General features: G+C 32.1%; 2 protein-coding genes across 2 annotated transcripts; one reads left to right on the forward strand and one right to left on the reverse strand.

Moving 5' to 3' along the window:
- The first annotated feature begins 138 nt into the window (after positions 1-138).
- Positions 139-10,864, forward strand: LOC111413481 (exosome RNA helicase Mtr4). Its single transcript, XM_023044475.2, has 15 exons — positions 139-460; positions 527-631; positions 5,330-5,572; positions 5,632-5,806; positions 5,875-6,189; positions 6,250-6,493; positions 6,549-6,659; positions 7,075-7,256; positions 7,312-7,588; positions 7,644-7,816; positions 9,024-9,239; positions 9,504-9,745; positions 9,808-10,044; positions 10,292-10,454; positions 10,515-10,864. The coding sequence occupies exons 1-15, from the start codon at positions 321-323 to the stop codon at positions 10,833-10,835; spliced, it is 3,144 nt and encodes a 1,047-aa protein (XP_022900243.2). The 5' UTR covers positions 139-320; the 3' UTR covers positions 10,836-10,864.
- Positions 10,865-16,349: 5,485 nt separating this feature from the next.
- On the reverse strand, positions 16,350-19,744 carry LOC111413491 (uncharacterized). The gene is made up of 5 exons (XM_023044491.2): positions 19,736-19,744; positions 17,338-17,533; positions 17,070-17,282; positions 16,785-17,015; positions 16,350-16,726 (listed from the first exon to the last, which is right to left on the reverse strand). Exons 1-5 carry the CDS (start codon positions 19,742-19,744, stop codon positions 16,578-16,580), a joined length of 798 nt encoding a protein of 265 aa, XP_022900259.2. The 3' UTR covers positions 16,350-16,577.
- Positions 19,745-25,188: the final 5,444 nt, after the last annotated feature.

The following is a 25,188-nucleotide window of genomic DNA, read 5'->3' on the forward strand; positions in this document are numbered from 1 at the left end:
TTAACATAAAAAGCAATATAAAGTATCTATCTAAACATTCCGTTAACTTTAAAAAGTGATTAAAAAAAGCTTTTAATTTTTCAATCTGCGACTGCTCGAAACCGATCAAAGAACGTCAAGATACCTAACCAAATAAGAGAGAAAGAGAAGGAACTAGACAAAATGCCATGTTGAAATTTTTTTGCTTCCTGTCTCTCAACTCAACCCGTCTCAACCGCCTCAACCGTTAGTTCGTTGCTTTCGAAGACGTGTTTTACTTTTCCCACCATTCCCGTTTTCGTTCCCTTTTATTAATTGGAATCGGTTCGTATGTTTGATCAATGGCTGAAAACGTAGACGAATTGTTCGAGTGCTTCGATGAGAAACCTACCGCCAAACGATTAAAAACCGTTGAAGTTGATGTAGATGAAGACAAGGGTGATGGTAAACCCGCCAGCACCAGCAAAAGTACCGTTGATTGGTTAGTAAGACATAACCTCAAATGGCGGCACGCTATACTTTAATCTCGTTTATCTTTTCGTTTCAGCGGACCTGGAAGCAGCGAGGGCGTTAAAAGAGAAGGGGATGATGTTGAAAATGTCGTTATTAAACGGACCAAAATCGAAGATGATCTTACGTTGGATGAAATTAAGTAAGAGAAATTTTCTTTTTGTTCTGCCATTTTCTTTGAGGTTATCCTAACCTTACTTTTTTTATTATTTTTTTGTTGACTACTTTTTTTTTTCATTCTTTCGATAATATGTGGTTAATTTACTACATTTTTGGCATTTTACAAGTTTATAAAGAGAGTAGCCATTATATATTGTATAATAATGTAATACCATAAGACAACATCCCAAAGAATGTGAACCTAGCCGTATGCTAATAGTAAAGAAATCCAATTTTTTTTTTTTTTGTTAAATTGTAATGTTATCTTTTTTTTTTGTAATTCGCGATGGTAATGAAAGCTATTACAGTACTCAAACGGGCGCTGTAATGAGAGTAACCGATGAGTATCCGATGCTGTAATAAGATTTTAGTAACATTTTATGGAACCAGTTCAAGTTAGTGACATTGGGTCATTAATTTTTCTAGTTGTCAATGTGACAACTAATAAATTAATTTTTAAATAGCGTATTGTTGTTCATACCTTTCGTGGGACTTCTCTGGAAGTAGTTTTTTAATAGAACTCTGAGCAATTTCTCTCTTATTTTGGGAGGTGTATATGAAACATTTTCTTCAGGTGCATACATTTTGTGTTTTGACAGAATTCAAATTTTTGTTTTCAAGTGTTACCAACTGTTACATACCTATTTCCCTACATTGCACAGTGGTCCATTTCATAAATCTAGGTGGACAAAATTAATATTGATAAAAATACAACTTTTTTGGACATAATTATATTCAGAAACTCATAAAAATTTTTTTAAAAGTCTTCATCACTGCTGCATGAGGGACAAAATTCTAGAGAATAGCCATTATACAGGTGTATCTGAATGACTGCAACAAACTTCAAGGGGTGATTATTTAGTGAATTTTAAGGGCACTTTCATATATGAACCATGGACGACTTTGGCTCCCCTAAGGAGCTATACCCCTCCAAAAATGGCGGAAAATTTTGGTTTAATTTTTTGTTTCAAAAACCATAAACGCTAGAAAACTGAAATTTGGAGAAGATGTTTAACTCATAATAGGGCACGTTTTGATTCTATTTGTACTTGCAACCTACCCTTCTAAACTACTAAGCCTAACCACCCCCATTCAATTTATGCCTAAATTTTTTCTTGGAAAAATTTGATTTAGATAGATGAAAATATTGTAAAACTTTCGTGGGACTTCTCTGGAAGTAGTGTTTTAATAGAACTCTGAGCAATTTCTCTCTTATTTTGGGATGTGTATATGAAACATTTTTTTCAAGTGAATATATTTTGTGTTTTGACAATTTCTAATTGTTACATACCTATTTCTCTAGATTGCACAGTGGTCCATTTCATAAATCTTGTTGGACAAAATTAATATTGAAAAAAATACAACTTTTTTGGACATAATTATAAAAACTCAAAAAATGTTTTAAAAGTCTTCATCACTACTGCACAAGGGACTAAATTCTTCCTAAAATCTGTCGACTCCTCCTCTGCAGTGATAGATTGCTGCTCTTGAGATGACTTGTTTAATAATGAAATTACTTCATACGAAATATTCTCTATTTTCTTAGGAGCTAGACCTGAAGTTTGTAATTGACGAGTCTGACGAAACTAATAACATATTGAACAGATCCTCGGTGTTGGTGATTCTGGACGTTTTGTTGCGCGCTTCCTGCGCTTCCTCAGAAAGCTGCCCAATACTAAGAAGAGCAGATTTAACAATGTCCGATCCATGAATTAAAAGTTTATGAAGACTTGCCTGCATGTAATACCAATTATATAATTGAACATATAACTTAGCAGTGTCTATGGCATATTCTTCAAATGTTTCCAAATTTATTTCGTATCCACTTGCAATTGCTATTAATAAAACTGCAAACCGTTTAATTAATTGCTCATTCACTCCTGTGATCGCACTGGATAGCGATGGATTAGAAAAAAATCTTCGAGCAGTGTTGCCATCATTACTTGTTCCTTTCGAATACCTTTGTTCATTTCCTTGCGAAAGCGATCTATGCGAATCAGTGATGGGCGCTGGGTAAATACCTGGCGGGTAGGTATTTCTAAAATGGGTATTTATCCGGGTATTTACCCCGGCCCAGGGTAAATACCCAAACAGTGGGTATAAAAGTGATACCAGTGAAAATATATCGATTCCAATAAAAATGAAGAGGAAGACGAGGAATTGTCAACAATCAAAGACGAATCTGCCGTAATTTAGATTAGATCAAGTTATTATGATTATTATCACCAAGCAGCCCTCTGCGTCCATTGTTGGACATAGACCTTCCCTATTCTATGCTGTTTGAATCCAATTGTTGGTCATTCTTTTGACGTCCACTTCGTCTGTTCGCTCGCGGTCTTTACTCGAGCAACCGTTTTGTCCACTGCTCATTCTTGATTCGCATCACATGACCGTTCTTCTTCATAGGTCTTCATTTCGTATGTAGTCCCTCAGAGTTAGACCCAGGATCGACCTCTCCATCTATCTTTGCGCTACTTGGACCCTCCTGGCAGTGGTTACCGTTAATGTTAAAGTTTCGAAGCCTTATGTCATAACCGGAAACAAGCATTGATTGAAAGCCTTTCTTGGCCTTTTCTCTTGAAGATGTCTCTAAGATTCTTCTGTTTAGTTCGCTTGTTTGATTATCTCTCGATACACGAACCTCATAGCCAAGATATACATAGCTGTGAACCCTCTCAATCTCATTATTTGATTGATTTCTCCTTGTTGATATTTAGCACGACTCTTGCACACACCTCCTTTAAGTCGTTCATCATTAGTTTAATCTCTCCAAGGCTATCCGATATAAGAACTATATTGTCCGCGTAGCGCAAATTATTTAAGCATTTGCAATCAATGTTTATGCCTTTTTGGGTCCAATCCAGTTGTTTAAATGCACTCTGAGGACTGTGATGAACAATTTGAGTTCAACAGTGTCCCGCCTTGTTTTGCTCACAATCAGTACTTTACTACTTTTACTCTCTTCAGTACTTTCATGCAATTTTACCGTCATTGTAGCATTCTTGTAGATGTTATAAATAAGTTTGGTATGTCGATAAGTGACTCTGCATTTTTGAAGTGCTTGCAAAACTGCCATCAACTCAATTTAAATTTAATTTATAAATACCTCAAAATACCCATCTTGGGTAAATACCCACGGGTATATATCCAGGATATTTACCCTTAAAAATAAATACCCGGGTATTTAACAACACTGATGCGAATTAATCTTTTTTGCTTGTTCACATTTTCCCGGTCCTTTCCTCTCACTTGCCAAGTTTGAACTTCAAGTCTGTAGGCAATGTTCAGCAGATATTCGAAGCATCTTATCCACGCGTGAAGACTTGATAACCCAAAATCGAATGTCCCTTCATCAAGAGGCGTTGATGCGTGTCTAGCCAAGTATGAATGTAGTTGCAATTAATAAATTTTAACATGTTATCAATTAAAGTACATATTTTCGCCCCGTGACAAAAAAGAGCTAAAAAAACATATTATAGTAGACTGGTGGCTTCGCCACTCGTTTTTAAACTTGAATTTGTGCATTTCAAGCGTGTCTAACGAAACTAGTTTTTTAAAGTACTATTATTCGATTTGAAGTATGTAATTCGAAACTTAAATTCTTTTCTGTGTTGATGTGGGTTTTTAAAGTGTTTGTTTATGTTGACGATATCTCTAGTGGATACATTTTTTACCACCTCACATTGAGACGATTTTGTTGTAATTATGAATGAATTATTTTATTTATTTATTAAAGATGATCCGGTAACCCTTTTAGTACAGATACAAAAGTGTATACTCCTAATAATATTACTTAACAAAAATGACCGGGCAGAACGATTTTTCAAACAGTGAAATACGAGACATAAATCATGTTATTTGCACAAAGAAATTTTAATGGCCAATCATGACGTGGCCTTTATGTTACTAGCTGTTACTGTTTTTTATTTCCTGTTTTTAAATCAAAAAATACCATATTATAATAGTAACTTAAAACCGATTGACTTAGGCAAAATAAAAAAAACAAAGAATGTTTGAATGAAAGGAATAAAAAATTATGTAAAATTAAATTCTCATTAATAATTAATTAAAATTATAACATCGAATTTTATGTAGATACCATTAATAACATATAAAGTTTATACAGGGTAATTCAAATTCGACCCCCACCATTGGGATCTCAGAAATCATAAGAGATACAGAAATGGTTAAATGGGGGCAAAGTTGCGTATCTTAGAGCTCATCATTTTTCAACAAAATTTTTGTATCTAGCCGTTTTAGTTTTTAAAATATGGCCGAAAAACAAAAAAATTACTTTTTCGTTTTTTTCCCTATAACTTCTTTATTTTTCGTTTTTTCGTGAATCTGAAAAAACATTCTTAAGGCAACTTTTTATGAAAAATGTCATGACACAACTAGAAATTTTCTCCGACGTTTCGTTTTCGTGAAACTATCATCAGGTTTATTTTTTCTTATGAACGCCATATTTGATTTTCACACCAAAAAATAGGATAATTAATTCTGATTTCAATGATATGTCACACAATGTATTACATTTAAAAAAACATTGAATTATTTTAAAAAAAGAATAAACCTGATGATAGTTTCACGAAAATCAAATGTCGGAGAAAATTTTTTCGTTTATTATTAATTTATTTATTTTATTATTTACAACTAAGTTTTTGTAAATTTTTATTTTCAGTTTTGACGAATTTGACAATAGGATTGTTGTTCATACCATCGAATCATTAGAATCATGTACACACGAGGTGGCTTATCCTCCAGGACAAACATATATTCCATTGCAGCCACCAAGTGGAGAGCCAGCGAAAACATATCAATTTACATTGGATCCATTTCAAAAAGAATCTATTCTATGTGTAGATAACAACCAATCAGTTTTGGTTTCAGCTCACACATCAGCAGGAAAAACAGTTGTTGCTGAGTAATTTTAAACCAAAACAATTTATTTTTAAGATTACTTTTGTAAGGTTATTATTATAGATATGCTGTGGCGACTTCTTTGCGGAATAAACAACGAGTAATTTATACAACTCCTATAAAAGCACTTTCAAATCAAAAATATCGAGAATTTTATGATGAATTTAAAGATGTTGGGTTAGTTACTGGGGATGTTACGATTAATCCAAGTGCTTCTTGTCTTATTATGACCACAGAGGTGAGTTTTAGCACAAAAAATTTTATTGAATCTAATAAATGGTTGTTTTGTTATCATGGATTCTATAGATTTTGAGAAATATGTTATATAGAGGTTCAGAAATAATGCGTGAGGTAGGTTGGGTTATTTTCGATGAAATTCATTATATGCGCGATAAAGAACGCGGAGTTGTTTGGGAAGAAACGTTAATTTTATTACCTCACAATGTCCATTTTGTATTTCTTTCCGCAACAATTCCAAACGCGCGACAATTTGTAGAATGGGTAACAAATATCCATCAACAACCATGTCACGTCGTTTACACTGATTACAGACCCACACCTTTGCAACATTACATATTTCCTTCTGGGGGACAAGGAATTCATATGGTTGTAGACGAATCAGTAAGCAAAGAACAATCATAAAGTAAGTTTTTCTTTATTTGTTTAAATATTTTTTTAAAGGGGACATTTAAAGATGAAAATTTCAACACTGCTATGGCAGTTTTAAACTCTGGCGATGCTGCTAAAGGCGATCAAAAAGGTCGAAGGGGTGGAATTGCAAATAAAGATCCGACCCAAACTGATATTTTTAAAATGGTTAAGATGATAATGGAACGTGATTTTGCTCCTGTAATCGTTTTTAGTTTTAGTAAAAAAGATTGTGAACTTTACGCGACACAAATGACTAAATTAGATTTGAATTCAGGTAAAAAAAATAGTAAATACAATCTATTTTATTATAATTTCTTTATTATATTTAGCTGAAGAAAAAAAACTTGTTGATGAAGTTTTTAATAACGCAATGGATGTTTTATCAGACGAAGACAGACATTTACCACAAGTTGAAAATTTATTACCGTTATTAAGGCGAGGTAAATTTTTCTTTTTAATTATTTAAAGATTTGGAACAAACAGCTGAGGTTCAAATTTCTTTTTATGCACAACAATGTCTGTAAAGAGTCCTTCTAAGAATTAGATGGTGGTTTGTCCTAGAATGTTTATTTCATAAAGAAATTTTAAGCTCAACTACCTGCTTAACACATTTTAAACAAAAAGGTTTTCATTGGATTTTCAATAACAAGTAATTTTTCGATTTATAACACCGTGAAATTTTTTCTTTCATTGTTTTTTTTTGTGTATTCAAAGAAATCTCCATAGTTGATAGTTTTATAATTTTTAAAGAAGTGTTACTTTGTTATATTTATCCTGAATTTGTCAAGAGAATTTTTATTTCAAAATAAATTTCATCAAATATATAAATAATTCAATAAAAGTAATTTGTTATAGGTATTGGAATACATCATGGTGGTTTATTACCAATTTTAAAAGAAACAATAGAAATACTCTTTAGTGAGGGTTTAATTAAAGCATTATTTGCCACTGAAACATTCGCAATGGGACTTAATATGCCTGCAAGAACAGTTTTATTCACAGGTGTTCGAAAATATGATGGTAGTGAATATAGATGGGTAAATAATACATCTTTTAATTTATCCAAAAAATGTGTGAATTAAATATTATTAGATAACATCTGGAGAATATATTCAAATGTCGGGTCGCGCTGGCAGGAGAGGTTTAGATGATAAAGGAATCGTAATTTTAATGGTAGACGAAAATGTTCCGTCGAGTACCGGACGAGACATTGTAAAAGGTCTGCCGGATCCGATTAATTCCGCGTTTCATCTCACGAATAATATGATTTTAAATTTGGTGAGAGTGGAAGAGATTAATCCTGAGTATATGATGGAACGTTCATTTTATCAATTTCAAAATCAAGCTTCAATTCCAGGGCTGTATAAACGTAAGTTAATAAAGAATGTAACATTCAATTAATAATAATAATTTAATTACTTTAGATTATAAGGAATGTATTGAAGAGCATAAAAAATTAGAAATAGAAAACGAAAATGTTATATCAAGTTATTATAACATTAGGGAAGAATTGACATCATTGGGGAAACAATTTCAAAGTTATATCACAAAATCACAGTATCTTTTACCATTTTTGCAACCAGGAAGATTAGTTAAAGTAAGTTTTTAAATTGTTAAGGATGTTTTTATTTTTATTTTGTTTTGTTTTTGACGCTTTAAGAAATGTGTTATGTTATCCCCGCCAGAAAGGTTTCTATTGGTTTAGTTTTCTTCCAAATTTTGCCTTTAAACTTGAGAGACCTCCAAATTCACATTAGTTTCTCTTCACCTTTTGAGAAGTCATTCTTACATTTCACAAAGTTTGGTTTTAGTTTAGTGTTTGGTTTGTGTGTCTTTATTTTGGTAAATTCTATAAAAAGTCTTGTTTATAACATATTTAAAGTTTCATTTCGTTAATTTGAGGAAACTTATATCAAGGTATGTGTTTAAATTGTAACATCTAATATTGGTTAACCTTGTTTTACCCTTGGCATGGATAAGATTAAATGAAATTAAAGCTTTTAGGAGTTAATAAGAAAATACTAATTCGTTTAAACTTCGCTGTATAGGAGAATCTCTCCGACATTTGCCGCCTTTTTTCCATAATTACACTGTTGTATGTATAATTAATTACACAACACTTCTTGTTTTTAAAATTATATTTATTTTACAATTTTTTTCTGGCTATTTAATGTCATATTTTTGTGCCTAACATCTCCAATTAAGAAATTTTTCATTTCTACTAACACTATATACAAAAATGTGTTAAAAATATATTTTGCAATTCATAGGTTAAACATTTTCAAGAAGAAAAATTTTACCTATTGTTTGTTACTCCTCTTGTTTTATATATATATTTTTTCAATTGTTTTGTTTTCTAGTATAACATTTCTTCTGATTAAGTTCCCAGAAATGTGCTCATGTTATCCCCACCAAAACTTTTTCCATTGGTCTTGTTTCTATTGTTCTATTGGCCAACCTCTGGCTTTAAATACAAGAAGTAAGGGAATCCTCCTTAGTTTTGAAATAACTTCAGATTGCGACACAACTTATATATCTTCAGTTACATGTTTTAACATTTTTGGTTAGTTTTAAATATTTTTAAGCCAATTTAACATACTAAAAAGAAATTAAAATGTTAATCAATTTTTAATTAATTTTTAACTAATCGCCAATTTTATTCTTTCATTACATCGATTTCCATAATTAAAATCCTAATTATGTGGTAATGTTATGCCATTATAAATCAATAGGTTAATTAAAACTTCTTCAGATTTAATTACCTGATTAGTATTACCTTGCAACTTTTTAATTGTTCCTTGCAGATTAAGAATAAAGATGACGTTTACGATTGGGGAGCGGTTATCAATTTCATCAAAACCCACGATACTAACAATAGTGGAGGGAAAAGAGGAGGTGGAAGATCAAACCCGGCAAAAACATCTGTTAAGCTACAAGTGGACCTTCTTCTCCATGTGGTTCCAGCTGAATCAGGCGTGAATAACGACAATATAATACCGAAACCATGTCCAGAAAATGAGGTAAGTAAAACCTGTACTTTTGTCTTTTCAAAATTCTGTTAAAATTAGTTATCTTCTTTTCTCAGAAATGTACCTGTGTATTCTTAGCTTCTTTTTATTGTTTGTTCATTTATTCTTTTACAACTTTCTAAAGGAAGAATATACTACCTGAGAGAAAGGATGTTAACAGAAATTTTAGTGTTTTTATTGCTTATGACTTATTTACCTGCTTCATTCCCCCTCCTCCTTTTTTAAATACAACTTATATTCCTTTATAATTTGAAGCATGGCGAAGTTGAAGTAGTTTCCCTGGACAGTTCACTTATAACGCACATATCATCTGTTCGTCTTTATTGCCCTGTCGATTTGCGAAGTAAAGATAACAGAAAAGGGATGTTAAAAGCGATCAAAGAAGTGAAACGAAGATTTAGTGAAGGCCCCCCACTTTTAGACCCTATAAGCGATATGAAAATTAAAGAACCCGAGTTTGAAAATATTTTTAAGAAAATTGGGGTGTTAGAAAAAAAGTAGGTTGTTTTAAATTAAGGGGCGGTGTTAATTTTTTGATTAAAATGAACTTTTTGTGTAGAATGTACGCTCATGAAATGCATAAACATCCCGATTTGAATACAATTTATGCTAATTATGAAAAAAAAGTAAAGTTAGCCAATGAAGTGATTGAAGCCAAGAAGAAATTGCAACAAGCTAAGTCAGTTTTACAATTGGACGAGTTAAAGTGTCGAAAACGTGTTTTGAGAAGGTTGGGTTATTGTACAAATGCTGATGTTATTGAAATGAAAGGGAGGGTTGCTTGTGAACTTAGCAGGTAAATTATTAATAATATTAATTTATAAACTGTTACAAATAAAGCTAGAATCTTTTGTTTCTACTTAGGAATTTGTAGATTATTTTTTACTATCAGTTAGGTTTTCATTACAAGCTTAATTACAACTTCACCAATCATTTTAATGTTTCTCAATTCAAAGCGAATTTTTATCATTTCCAAAACATTAATTAATATTTGTAATCCTGGTATATATTTCAGTACTCAATATTTATTTATAAATTTGTAGTGGGGATGAATTACTTTTAACAGAAATGATTTTTAATGGCGTTTATACATCTTTATCGCCTGCACAAGCATGTGCCATTTTAAGTTGTTTTGTTTGCGATGAAAAAAGTTCCGACCCGCCTAAATTAACTGAAGAATTATCAGGACCTTTAAGGCAAATGCAGGTATATTAACAATAATATCCTAATCTTTTTCAAACCTTAATAATTTTCCAAATCATTTAGGATTTGGCTCGAAGGATAGCAAAAGTTAGTACTGAAGCGAGATTAGAGCTTCAAGAAGATAATTACGTCGAACGGTTTAAACCCTTTTTAATGGATGTGGTTTATTCTTGGTGTAATGGAGCGAATTTTAGCGATTTGTGCCATTTAACCGACATTTTTGAGGGTTCGATAATCAGGGCGATGCGACGACTCGAGGAGCTTTTGAGGCAAATGGTGCAGGCTTCGAAAACTATTGGTAATACAGAATTAGAGGACAAATTTAATACAGCCATTAAATTAATTAAAAGGGATATCATTTTTGCGTCTAGTTTATATTTGTAGAGTCAGTTTTAATAAATACCTTCAGTACATTTTATTACTTTTCGTTATTGAAAATTTATAAATTTGATTTGTATTTTAATTTGAAAGTTTATAATAAGTTTTTTACAGGTAAATATAACGATTTTTTTAATACCTGAGGTTTGAAATTATAATTATATTACATATACAAGAAGTTATGTATGCATGAACATTTTGCTTCAATAATTTTTGGTTTGTGTGCTGCTTTGCTACTCGCTTAATTTTTGCTTGATTTTTTATGTCTACAGCTTTTCCTTTTTAATCGCCAGCTTTTATGTTTTTCTTGCAAGCAATAAACAATTACAAATTAAAGCGTGTTTTAAGTCGTACATATGTCATAAGATTTTTTCAAATCATAGTACGGATAAAACTCGCCGAATTTGTGATGCGCTTCCTTTTTTGCTTTTGCACCTTCGCCTAACTGTTGTATTTTTCACTATAACACCTTTTTTTTAAATCCTAGCCAATTTTTTGTTGCTCTGTTGTGTTTTGTCTTTGGTGATCTAGCCGTGTGAGTGCTTTGTTTACCTTTCACCTGGTTATTTCACCAAAATCGAAACGCGTCAGAATAGTTCCATCTAAACTCTCTGGAAGAAGAAAATCAAACAAAGAAGTCCACTACCAAATAAATTGGTGCTGTGGCGAAGGAACTGTTGGTGTGATGTGTTGCTTTTTGATGTCATATCACAGCCAATAGTTACTTCATCACATCACTCAAACCATCATCTAAATATTTTGTGATGTTTTTGTTACTTTTAAGTGTTGATGTTTTCTGTTTTGTAACGCCAATTTTTTTTTGATGTATTTTTTACGAATGTTCGTATTTGGTCACATGATTATTGAAATTTGTGACTAGATCGAACATTCGTAAGACGTACATTTATTTTTCATCTATTGTTTTGTTATGTTTATATATACTTTTTTTTAATTTATTTTATTCAAATTTTTTTCTGAAATCGGCGTATAACATATTAGTTAAAATTGAAGTAGTTCGCATTAAATTGCACTAAATGCTATCAACGATTTCAGAAAATAAAATTTTTATCATTTATTGAGATTTTAATTTCTTTTGCTTCATAGAGTAGCTTTTATATCGCACGAAGATTTTGATTTCGCCTAACTAGATTAGAATGTTTCGGAGATATTCTGCCATAGATTGAAGATAAGGATGTGGGTCAAGCAAAAGATGTTCTTAATTAAAAATTTATATATTCAATAAGCCAATCTTTCGTACATAATTAGCACGCATCTTGAAGACTACAAGAATCCCAAAAGCAACACTAAGCAATATAGTACAAAGTATAGATTGACGAAAAAATAATATCCAATATTAGGAATGGCCCTATGGAAAAATTGGAACTTAATATCAATACAAATTCGCGATTTACTGAAAAAGTCAAGATGCTGGGATTAGAAACATCTTCATAAGGTACAGGAATAATAGAAGATTACAGATTTTCTATACAACTATTAAAAAAGGAATACTGGGAGAGCTTTTTAAAAGAATGAAATGAAGGCTGAAATGCCTTCACCTGAAATAGGGTTACCTCATCTCAAAGACTTACAGGATTCACCATTAATGGATTCACCTTAACAAGTCCAAGAACTGATTGACAAATCAAAAAGATTTTACTAAGCTGATAAACACGTCAGAAAGAGCTAGATGTGCGAAAATAAGGACCTGTAAACTTTGGGATCTCGTGAGAATATTGGTAAGTGTAACTTTAGAAAATTAATAATTTAACTTACAAAGACTTAATTCGTCGTGTTTTTTTTTGTTATAATCTTTAATCAGGTACTAATAAATGTTACACGTTTCGTTATTTTACTTTTTGTGTTGCCTTGAAAAAAAAACAATTATGCGGGAATTAATGATTTGTTAAATAAATAAACTAAATTTGTGAAATACTTACACCAGTGTTTTCTAACTATAGCTACTTTTCACTTGGCTAATACCTACAATTATTCTGATATTTGTTTTCATTTATAGGTAAAAATATTTTGTTATCTGGCTACACACTGGTTAATCTTACGATCCAGCTGAAGAGGATTAATGGAGGTTCTCTACAAGACATTGTCCAAGAGTACACTTTCAAACTTCTCTGTTGGTATGTAACTAGATTTCCTAATCAATAATACTTTTTCAACCCTTGACATACAAATAAGGCGAAAAAATACCATTTAATAGTAGAGTATATTTTATTTTAAAGTTATGATCTAATTATATACTATAGGGCGTCCGCTGAAAACAGCTTCTGGCGAGTTAGAATCCTCAAAGTAGGACATGAAATGAACGACGACGGCAACTTGTCATTGTACGTCAAGGGATTAACTGACAATCATGACAAACGCTTGTTAATGTGCTCTACTAACAAAATATTGCAATAATTTTTGCAATTTTGATCATAATTTGCAATTTATTTAAGGTTAACTATAGTTACCTTAGTTATAGTTGATGCTACATTGAAATATGAAAATAATTCAAATTAAATTATAATCAAATTAATTATAAAGGTTGTGCAGCCTAAAGTTTTTATACTGTTAATTATAATTTGTATGTTTTAATGTGTGTTTTATGACGACAACATAATAATCAAGTATCAAATGTTTTTAGACATCTTCAAAAATTATCTTGGGTTTAATTGCATATTTAATTGAAGGTAGTTGAAAGATACATAATATAAATAAGAATCAAATAAATTCTTGTATAGAATGCTTGACTGAACTTTTAGAGTCTTATCAGAGTATGCAACAACTTAACTAATCATCAAAGATGACTTTAATAAGTAAATTATAGATAAGACTTTAGATGTAATGAGAAGTATTGAATGCTTCAAAAAAGAAATAAAAAGAAATCTGTTAAGATTTGAAATGTATATATTAATTTTTTGTAACAAATTTAGGTTAATAATTGATTGTACAGGTTTTTGTACAATCTACTGTTACTCTACAATCTACTAAACAAAGTTTCGTATAACTATATACCTTCATCTACAGCAGTGTTGCCACACAGAGGAGGCTGTAGTACCGTACTTGAAAACGAAAATTACCGTATTTTATGTAAAAATACAAAGGTTTTGCGAAATTAATACTATAAAATGAACTGTGCAAACAAATAGGTAAAAAAATATTTTAAGTATAACAAAATAGCTAATAGTCTTTTGCCATCTTGTTGAATCCATGTTTCTCCGTAGATATTGGGTGGCACATCTAACAAAGTTGGTAAATTATTTTGGAGAAAATATAAATAGTATACGAAAGTATAAATTTTTGAAATCCAAAAAAACCGATAATATTTTTTATGAAAAGAAAAATGGCAACTGTTGTGCCATTTTGGAATCTTGACTGAACAGGCCGTCTTTTAAAATTACTTAAAATTAAAAGTATTACTTATTTTTTAGAAATGGTGCGTCAAACTTAGTAAACATAAGTTTTTTCAACCTTAACTTTTGTTTTTATTGTCTCATTAAGTTTTAATTTATAAATTTTTCAATTTTGTCTATTTTTCGGCCTTGTATTTCAAAATTTAGTGTTTTATCTTCATTATAAATGTTAATTGTTCTCATTTTTTAAATAATTTTCATTTGTTTTTGGCCTTAAAATATTTAATACGTAATATGTAACCTCAAAATTTAACCTCAATTTTTGCAACGTGCTCAAGAAAAAAATGTTTTTATCAGATTATTCAATATTTTTACATAAATTCACTAATTTCAAAGATTAACGAAATGTTTTACACGTTAAAACTTACATTATATGGTACTACACGTTAAAATCAAAATGGTTGAACTACGTCTGAGACTTACATATTGGAATGAATAGTTTAAAAAGATTATCAAGACCTCGTTTTATACAATGTTCGATATAATTATCTTTGAAATAGTTATTTTCTTAAAATTTGATGAAGTCTCTGAAGATGCCGCTTTAGGCGAAACTAGTAAGACAAATTAAATTATACATTCGTTGTATAAATAAATTTTACGTCTGATACACTGGTAGAATGGATAAAATTGACTTCATATTATTTTTATTTTTCGCGAGGTACCTGCTTGACTTTGAGTTTTGAGACACCTGTCTACGGTTACAAGCGGAATATGATTTTGAGAAAAATGGTTCATAGAAATGGTCCTAGTATCATCCCCTAGAATGTTACAATTCCTTGAAGTTTGATTCTAAATATGATTTTTCAACACACCTTTTATTGCGTCAGAATATGCGTCATGGCCGTTTGTATAACAAAAGACGTTTCAAATCAAATTTCAATAAGTTGTAACATATAGGTGATGATTTTAGAAAACTAATGTATATAAACTTTCAGCATCAATATCATCTAAGGATCTGTCACCTTGTATAAACAGGGTAATTCTCAACCTATACGCATAAACTGAGGGATTTACTCCTCATGACGAATAATGACTAATAGGCGAAAAATTTAGTAGTAAATAACTACTAAAATCCATTTTAAAATAACATCACAGCAAGTGTTTGAACTTATTTTCTATATTTTCTATCAATTGGGCTCCTCGAATCCACGATCCCACACTAGCGCGGCCTAAACCAGGGTGTTGGCGAATTGCCTGGGCAGCAGCATATATCAGATTATGCAATATTTGCTGAGTATTAACTTCTGTGGCGTACACTATGCGTTTTAAGTGACCCGAAAGGTATAAATTAAGACGATTGAAGCTGGGCGATCACTAAGGCCAGACCATTGGACCATCTTGACGTATCCATCTTCCAGGAAACACATTATTTAGATGTCGCCGATTATATCAGATACCTAGGAAACTAAAAAACTTCCTATAATTTTTTTCATCTATTAATTCAGTTTATACGTATAGGTTGAGGATCACCCTGTATAAAGTAAATCTTTTTTTTTATGAAATAAATCAAAATAAATATTATTTTGTGCAATCTTGTCACATTTTGAACATTTAAGTTTGTTGTGACAGAATATCAATATTTATGAAGACATTTTTATTTATCCACAAAATGCAATGTTTTATTTTAGGTCGTCAATTCAACTAGTATCGTTTGAATAAAATTCATCGAATTTCGAAAACGACTTATTTTTCATTGTTGATGTAGCTCTGTGGTATATTTTTTTCATAAAGCTATGTCAGCAATGCATAATGTGTCGTCATTCACCAATAAAACACCAAATAAATACGGTAAATACAAAAAAGAACAAAAAATTCACTTCCTAATTTCATTTATTTTGATTTGTTTAACATGTCAATTCGTAAAACTATTATTGTTCGTTTCACATTTTCATGTGCAATAGGTACTAAAGACTAGTACATTTATATTCATCTATTTTTTTTTCGACGGTTATGTTTGTATTACTATAGCTTTAATTACTATAGTTTATATTATTATCATATACTACATGCATCATTCACAACTCGACATTCATAATTAATCATAAAACATAAACTAGGCAACAAAAATTGATGTGGCACAGTACGAGTTTGGATTGTAAGGTGGGAGGAGGGTGGTTTTGGGGAAAATGATTGGGAAGAATTAATAGATTTGATTGAAGGTGGTTTAAATAACTAATTTGTTAATGATGATGAATGGACTGAATGGGTGGGTTAATAAAGGAGAGGGTGGTGTTTATAAATATTAAGGGAATTTGAAGGGAAATAATAAATAATGCTAATTTTCGTTTAAGTCTAGTGGTTAACTTTAAACATCACCCAATTATTAAATAACCGCTAATTGTTAGTGTAGCGTTATCGGTGGTAAGTGATCTCCACATCTGGGGAAATTGGGTGGCACTGGTGGTAAATCTCCTTGTGTTCCCACGTGAACTACTAAACTCATTCCTATTGCTATATGGAATAAAAAGTGGCAATGGAACAACCAGTAACCTATTAAACGCAATAATTTTAGTTAAATTGTTTAAGTTAAAGCCAGTTTTAATTATACCTGGATTATCAGCTCTGAACCTAAAGATAACATAACCATTATTAGGAACAGCTATAGTATCCTTTGCGGGGGGAAGATTAAACTGCCGATGGAGCAATCCTCGTCTATCCAAATCAAGGGCATGTTTTAAATTAATTTTCTTCACATTTTGATCCGGTGATCTACCGATTCCAACCACATGGAAAGCGTAACCGTGTAAATGGAATGGATGACTTAAATTGGGAGATTGAACTAAAAGCAAAATTAAATCACCAAAAATTCTTTCAACAACTTTTTAATTCTTACCTTCATCTACGAGCACAACTTCAACAATCGCATTTAAAGGAATATCAATCTGATGAGTACACATACAATTGGTACCACAATTAGCAGGCCTATTATCTCCATTACAAAATTGTTCAGGGGAAACATCATCTAATTGAGATATTGGGGGAGCTGGTGGTGCAACGAAAGATATTTCATCAACTAAACTTATTACATGGTCTCCTCCAGGGGCGGCTAAAATATTTTTTTAAATTTATTATTAAAAATTTTAATTTATGTTTTTATTTACCTAAAAATCTATTGTATGTGTTGGGTTGAAATAATTCTCCGGGCTTGTAGAAATAAAAACGGAATGGCAGGAAGATTTTAACATCCGGTCTGTCTTGTAGAAGCGCCGCGTCAATTTTTTTCGAATTCCTTAATTGATTCACGCAAATTGCCTCTGGTCTTGGTCGATTGCAAATTGCGTCCAGTGGGTTCAACACCTATTTGTTAAGCAAGGAGCCAGTAAATTATTCTATGCGTATTTACAGTGGTTTTTGCATACCTACCATTGGGTATATTTACAGCAAACTTTTTCAGGCAAATGTATACAATGCGTATTACAAATGTATCTACGATTCTTTTATACACATAATCTATACTGTACAATATATATAGATTTTTTTAATTTATATAATGTATACATATTTACGAATTGTAATAATTTTACAATATTAATAATTTTTTTACTATAAATAAATTAAGCTACAATTACAAAACGTATAAATGAACAAGATTCAACAATTATTATTTATATAATTATAAATAGTTTCTCAAATTTGTTTACTGGCACTGTGATATAAAGGCTAACAACAATGAATCTTTAGTTGACCAAATAGATATAGAAGAAGCTGAAATAGTTTATAAATGGCCATACAGTATAATAACCTGTCGATTTATCAGTGTTAAAAGCTCAATTTGGTTTGGATCAATCCATATCTATCACTATCTATCCTATATGATCAGTTTGCGAATAAAACTTTTCTTCCCCAGTAAGTAGGACTCCCTATCTATAAACAATGTTACAATTTGTAATAAATTATGACTAGAAATCTTGTTCATTTATATACTTGAAAATAAAAACGGTGCATTAAGCGACTATTTACCTACATTGTGCTGACTGTATAAATATACAGAATTTACATAATAATTCTATGAATTCTTCTTTCCTCTTTCAAACTTCTCGTTGATAGCCACTCTAAAGATAAGATACTCAAAAAAATATTTTTTGTTAATAATTTTCTTAATTTACAACTATACAGAAACAACTTACCTGTTTTTATATACAATAAAAATGTACAAGTAAAATATACAAGTGAGTAATAACTATTCTAGGACTTGAAATGTGATTAAAGGGGTGCGAAATGAACACAAAAAAGAAATGGTCAAACGATTAAGAGTGTGATCACAAGTAATTCCTGAGTAAGTTAATAAAAATGTTATATACTCATCATATATAACCCTTTCACTGCACGATATGTAATATAAATTGTCAAGGGTAATACTTTTATGGTAATTAAAAGCAAATAAGTTTTCGCAAATTTCATTCCCTAAGTAGTAAAGTATTAGTAACGGAATATATAGCGATAATGTAGATGAACGAAAAGGTCAATATTATTTAAGGTGCTATGTAGAAAGTTTTAACATTGATTCTGTCACGTTTCCAACTACCTTTAAAATTTTATTGCTGGTTCTTGATTTTTCTGCAAAAATGTTAATAAATTGGTTGATCAATTTGCTGTTCTCATTCCTATTCCTCATTGATTTCTACTTTGACATATACACTAATAAATTCCACGTATGCATTTAGTAAATATTTGTTAATTTTTATTTTTCGAGCAATTGTTTGCCGTATTTACAATTGCCATTTACTCAAAAAGGTGAAGAGAAGGTCAAGTTATTGCAAAAACACGTTTTAGAATTAGAAGATTCTTAGGTTATTCAAAGATGATTTTTTACTGCATTCACTCTTCGAGAAATATTGCAACATTAACACAGTTTCAAATCTTCCAGATTATTCACAGGTGTAAATTAAGCTTTTCAAATCTGGAGATCTTTATCTTGCATAAACCAGAGATTTAGTGCCTGATTTAACAATGTCTTCCAGAAAAGCCCAGGAAGACTGTTTTCCACGAAAATAAGGTATTTATGGCCGTTTAATGGTTGTGGTAAAACAATCGGTCCTAACAACCTATCCCCTATAATGCCTAACCAGATGTTTAGACAAAAAAGCTGTTGATGTGTGGTTTGCACGACAACTCGAGATTCTTGTCAGATTACACATGATTATTATGGAAGCTGAGTATTTCACTTTTGGTCAAACCATCATTTTCAGTGAACAGAATGTCAGTTAAGAAGTCTGGGCATTCTAGCAGCTTCCCGTAAAAATCATTTCCAGAATGTCGAGGTTTCGTAGTAATCCGGAGGAGTGAGGTGTGTTTTGAAACACCTTAGGTCTATTATCCTACATTAGAAATCTTGACGATTACTATCTTCAGCACATTTTGCAGAAAGTTTACTATTGTGTTTAAGGCTTTATGTCAAAATTTGCTAAATTTAGTCTTTCCTTTTTTTTGCATACAAGTGTGAACGTTTTGATCAAAGTTTTTGGATTTTATTATCAGAACTGTTCAATTTATTGTTACCGTTGTCATTGCGAATCAACATCCATACCATTCCCAAGATTGCTTGCGTGCCATTGATCTAAAGTAAACATGAACTCATCCAATTTATCTGGCTTTACAGAATCTTCCTAACAATCCCTAAAAGTTAAAGCTCATTAGTTCACTTATGGAATAAAATAACTGTAAAATGGTTATAGCTGTTTATCAGAACTATTTCACTGTTTTAGGTGTCTTAGCTACTGAAAGCAACTTCACCGATTGTTTCCATTATTCTCTGGTAAAGTGTAATACAATCTACTACAGCGATCTTATGAAATGCCGTATAACAAGTATTCAGAAGAAATTTTCTACTAAGACCTAGTATATGCCCGGACAGATTTGCTAAGTTATAAAATCTGCCAAATTATGCTGGGTAATGCCATAACTCAAGATCATCAAATTTTGATTAGAAATATTACCATTTCGTAGTTCTCATAGTTTTTAATGTTTCATGTTTTTTTTTAATACTTAAATTATTGTGATGGAGGAATGTTTAAGGCCTTCAGAATGGATTGATTAATGGCTACAATACAAATCAACAATTATTGTTGGTTATAGTACACAAGATGGAATGCACATGTTCAGAACTACTGATGGGTTTATGTGGAATATCACGCTGTACTGGGGAAATTCTTTAAGTCAGGGCCAAGAAAATTTGATTTGAGATGATATTCCGCTGTGCCTATGATGACTTATGACGACTATGACAAAATCAATAATTATTGTTGGTCGTAGTGTCTGCAAGTATGGTGTTTAGTTTGAACGAACTAATTGCTTAGATGTTAATGTTTGTTATAATCCAAGACTGGTTTATATATGCCAATAGTTATTGACTTATGAAGAAAATGGCTCAGTTGCTGTTTGAAACAATTTGAAACAACTCCTATCCCTTAATTCTAGGATTTTGCTACATAAAATCCCTATTCTTCCATAAGTTAGGTTATAATGTCTTCTACGATACATCACACCGCAAAATCTCAAACCCAGAACTTATTCGGAACCAAATCCCAAAAAGGCAAATGTTTTTGAATGGCTCTCAATTTCTTTTAACAACAATATTGATACTATGAAAAAGGTTATTTTTGAGATTACTTAGATAACGCTAACAACTGACATAAAAAAAGTCGTGAAAGTGGCCTTAATTACAATAAATCTTAAGCGCAATGACTCAGCTTGTTAATTTTCGAGTTGACAGGCACACGTAGGTTTTCTAATCCTTCGAAAGAACGTTGAGCCACTCACTTGTCTATCCAAGGTGACGTTAAGCCGTTCTTCTCATCATCCAGTCTTATGCCTCCGGTTATCATTATGTTTGAAAAAGGCACGGTTTACATTTGAGGAATCACTAACAGCCAAATCCACTATCTGTCATTTTCGGTTTTATTTCATTATGCTGTTCTAGGTGGCTCTCTGCGTTACTTAAAAGGTAGTTCTTTGAGCATCTTCTGGGATTTTATGCTGTTTTGTGTCCCTACTGTCAAGTATTTGAAGAATGATCGAAGATCAAATTAAATTTCATCTTTGATTAATCGGGATAATCCTTTATTCTTTGTGTTTGTTGTAATTTTACGTAAAGTGTTTCTGGGAGACCATTTTTATAATGATAGTTTGTGTGATATATGAAGCAACACTTTAGATAATGATTTGTGAGCTTTTTTTTGCAAACTTTATAAAAGTTGGTCAACAGAATCGAATTCACAAAGGTATTAAATTTTTCTATATCATTATACACTCAGCGGCATAAAAAACGCATCACCTAAAATCATGACCGGTTTCAAACTGTAATAACTTTTGAACGTATTTCTCGATTTAAATAAGGTTTTTTTTATTTGGAAGGCCTACCCTTTGCCAATATTTCTCTAGGATTTCCCCATTTTGGCGCTCTTCAATTTCAGGAATGGTGAATAACGCTAATGCGTGTTTTTTTCATACGGTTTAAAGCTTGCTGTGGGGTACACCGACAAAAGAAAATAATTTTAATCATAAACAGCTTGTAGTCTCGTCTGTTCTGATCACTTCTGTTTTTTGTTCAAGTTTCTATTTTTGTTAATACTAAAGTTACAAGCTCTAAAAGATAACACAGCTTATTCGGCAACGCCTTCAGGAATTAAAGCAAGTCTTGGAAATTGACGAAAACATTTCAGTGACGTTTAGTGTCGTTAATGTCGTACACTGTTGCTAAACAAGAACAATGCCTTTAACTCTTGCAGAAGTTGCTCAGGCAGTGGCTTTGGTAAAAGATGGACGCAGCACTCGTTATGTTGCTCGTGTTCTTGGCGCGATACAGAGTACGGTTTCTCGCGCCATTCAAAGTGTTCGGCAAACTGACACCTTCATTAGACGACCGGAATCACACAACACCGTGATGATCGATATATTGTAACGACCGTGTTACGAAATCGACATACCACAGCAATTGAGATAAGAAATCGTTTGGAGCAAATGCGTCGGATGAACATAAGTGACCACACAGTAAGAACGAAATTTGAAGAAGTGGAGTTGAGATAACAGAGACCAGCAACTAGACCATAGTTGCGTCTAGAACATCGTATTGCTGGATTACAACTTGCACGAGATCATGTTTAGTGGACCAATGTAGAGTGGCGAAAGGTACTCAGACGAGTCGAGGTTCGGCTTGTACACTCCAGATGGTCGAGAGTGAGTTTGGAGAAGAGCAGGAGAGCGTTATACTCAGTGCAACTTCTCTGAAAGAGTACAATACCAGGGAGAATCTGTAATGGTTTGAGGGGGAATGTGCTTCGAAGCACATACGGAGCTTTGCTTTATCAACGGCAATCTAAACGCGGTTCCCAAGAAATTTTGGTTGAACACGTGGTTCCCTTCGGCCCATTTATTGATGACAACGTCTTGTTCATGCACGATAATGCACGCTCCCATACAGCCCGCATAGTGTCCCAATACCTGGATGATTTGGATATCAGCAGAATAGAATGGCCTGCATCTAAACCCCATAGAACACATGTGGGATATACTAGAGAAACGAGTTAGAGCCCGTGGTGCCGTTATACAATCACTAGATAATCTCCGAATAGCGATAGAAGAAAAGTGAAGCCAGATTCCCCAAAATGAAATTCAAAACCTGATTCGAAGTATGCCTCGAAGACTGAGGGATATCGTTCAAGCGAGGGAAGGAAATACCCGTTATTAATATTTTGTTTGATTTACTTGTCACAGTTTAATAAAATTAAATTTCATCGACATCCATGACTTCCTTTAATTTCTGATGGCGCTGCAGAACAAGCTGCGTTATCTTTTAGAGCTTGTAACTTTGGTATTAACAACAATAGAAACTTGAACAAAAAACAGAAGTGGTCAGAACAGACGATACTACAAGCTAAACAGCTTGTTTATGATAAAAATTATTTTCTTTTGTCTGTGTACCCCATAGCAAGCTTCAAACCGCATGAAGAAAACACGCTTTATTCACCATTCCTGAAATTGAAGAGCGCCAAAATTGGGAAGGCACATACAGAAATATTGGCAAAGAGTAGGCCTTTCAAATAAAAAAAAACCTTATTCAAATCGAGCAATACGTTCAAAAGCTATTGCAGTTTGAAATTGGTCATCATTTTAGGTAATGCGTTTTTTATGCCGCTGAGTGCAGTTAGTGTTGATACCACTTCAATACAACATGGACAGCATGTTTTGCAACGCCTTGTCCGTAAGCAACCTCTTTTAAGCTTGCAACAAAAAATGTCTGACATTGCATATTTAAACCGTGGTCGAGATCGTAAGTGACCCTGGCTACACATACGGCTCTAGCGTTAATACCACTTCATTACAAATTGAGGAACATATTTTGCAACATCATACATCGTCTATCACAAATTTAGTCGAGGATACTAGTGGCCGAGATGCAGTTACACAAGTGTCATCCAATCTTGTGTTCATTGTAACGCCTCGTTCATAAGCCTCGGCTTAAATAATGTGGCTTATTTAAGCCGAAGCTGCTTGCATACAGTTTTCATTCAAGTTAAGTTAAGTCGAGGTTGCTTACGTCCGAAGCGCTGCAACTTATGGTGTTCAACTTTGTATTGATGTGGTAAATTTACCGTTCTAAGGTTAATGGGAGTCGTCTACAGCCCAGTTTATAATACATATTGCAGAGCCTTGCCACAAGCGACCTCGGCTTGAAATAAGCGGATATTGAATCACGTTGTGGACTTACTTCTAATTAATACGTCGACGCTGCCAAGCCAAAACGACATAAACGACATTTAGGTAGAGATTTAAAAATTCTGTTCAACAGTGTAGCTAAGTAAAAAGCGACCAATTGGCATTTATGCCATTTTGGCTAAACTTGGAACAAAAAGTGTACAACCATTGCTTTAGAAAGAAAACTTTCTTCATTTCGCATCCCCTGTAATCCCTTTCTAGATCCTGTAATAATTATGGCACCCTCTAGATATTTACAATATTCTCTAAAGCACAAAAAGTATCTATCTAAAAATACCCAAGAAAGTATTTATTTTAAGTAGGTAAAATGAACCTGCACCTCAAGATATGTACATTTAAACATATTTATTACTTTCAATAAGTATAATACATTAATAATTAAACATAACATAACAGTACCGCTTACTCTATTATTTAAAGGTTTGTGTCCTGTTACAGAAGACTTGAGACTAGGACATCTTAAGACCTATAATTGGGTTTATTTTTTTTTTAGTGTTAGTAAGGATGATAATACAAACGTCTCAGTAAAAATAATTACAAATTAAGGACTTTTTAATATTTTATACAATGGTAACTCTCAGTTAGGCCATATGGTAAAGATTACAATATTAATTAATATTGTTTTATTGTTTAAGGACACATTCTTCCCTTTTTTAACTCCACCATACGTGACCATAAAATTGATATTTTTCGTACTATTTTTTTTTAAGCAAACATTCAAATCTGAACTCTCACATTTATGCGTGTCAGACGTATGCAGTCTAAAGAAAAGGAGGAGATAGGTTTACAATACTGATTTATTAATTAACACGGAGTGAAATGATTTATTTTACTACACGCGCTAAGCGTTAAAAGTGAAAAGATATTCGTTAGTATGTATTTCATCATCATTTACACTCACCTACAACGCGATACTTTTCCTTTTTTATATACAATGTACAATTTGGTCTAAATTTCTGTGGTACGTTATTTACAATATAATAAACAATTATTTGACATTGTGTATTTATAGTAAATTATTAAAAAAAAGGGGGTGATAAACTATTTATAGCACCAACTCTCAACTATCTAGGAAGGAAGGAAGAATACATTTTATACAAGATGTGTTCAGAAAGAAATAAAACTACGAAAGTTAGTTTTAAATAGTTCAGAACCAGTATCACAGATTTAGAATTAAGTTATGCAAGAACAACAAAAAGAAATTAATGAAAATAATAGAAATTCAAGATAATTTTTGT

This window comes from Onthophagus taurus, chromosome 2 (genome assembly GCF_036711975.1).
Source record: "Onthophagus taurus isolate NC chromosome 2, IU_Otau_3.0, whole genome shotgun sequence".
Taxonomy (NCBI): Eukaryota; Metazoa; Arthropoda; class Insecta; order Coleoptera; family Scarabaeidae; genus Onthophagus; species Onthophagus taurus.

What these genes read in the sequence shown, in the direction of transcription:
- LOC111413481 (XM_023044475.2), top strand. Translation starts at nt 321, where the DNA reads ATGGCTGAAAACGTAGACGAATTGTTCGAGTGCTTCGATGAGAAACCT. An exon ending in TAAATTAGATTTGAATTCAG is followed by an intron (nt 6,494 to 6,548) that starts GTAAAAAAAATA and finishes TATTATATTTAG; the next exon opens with CTGAAGAAAAAAAACTTGTT. An exon ending in AACCATGTCCAGAAAATGAG is followed by an intron (nt 9,240 to 9,503) that starts GTAAGTAAAACC and finishes TATAATTTGAAG; the next exon opens with CATGGCGAAGTTGAAGTAGT.
- LOC111413491 (XM_023044491.2), bottom strand. An exon ending in CACATACAATAGATTTTTAG is followed by an intron (nt 17,283 to 17,337) that starts GTAAATAAAAAC and finishes AAAATATTTTAG; the next exon opens with CCGCCCCTGGAGGAGACCAT. An exon ending in AGTTGTGCTCGTAGATGAAG is followed by an intron (nt 17,016 to 17,069) that starts GTAAGAATTAAA and finishes TTTTGCTTTTAG; the next exon opens with TTCAATCTCCCAATTTAAGT.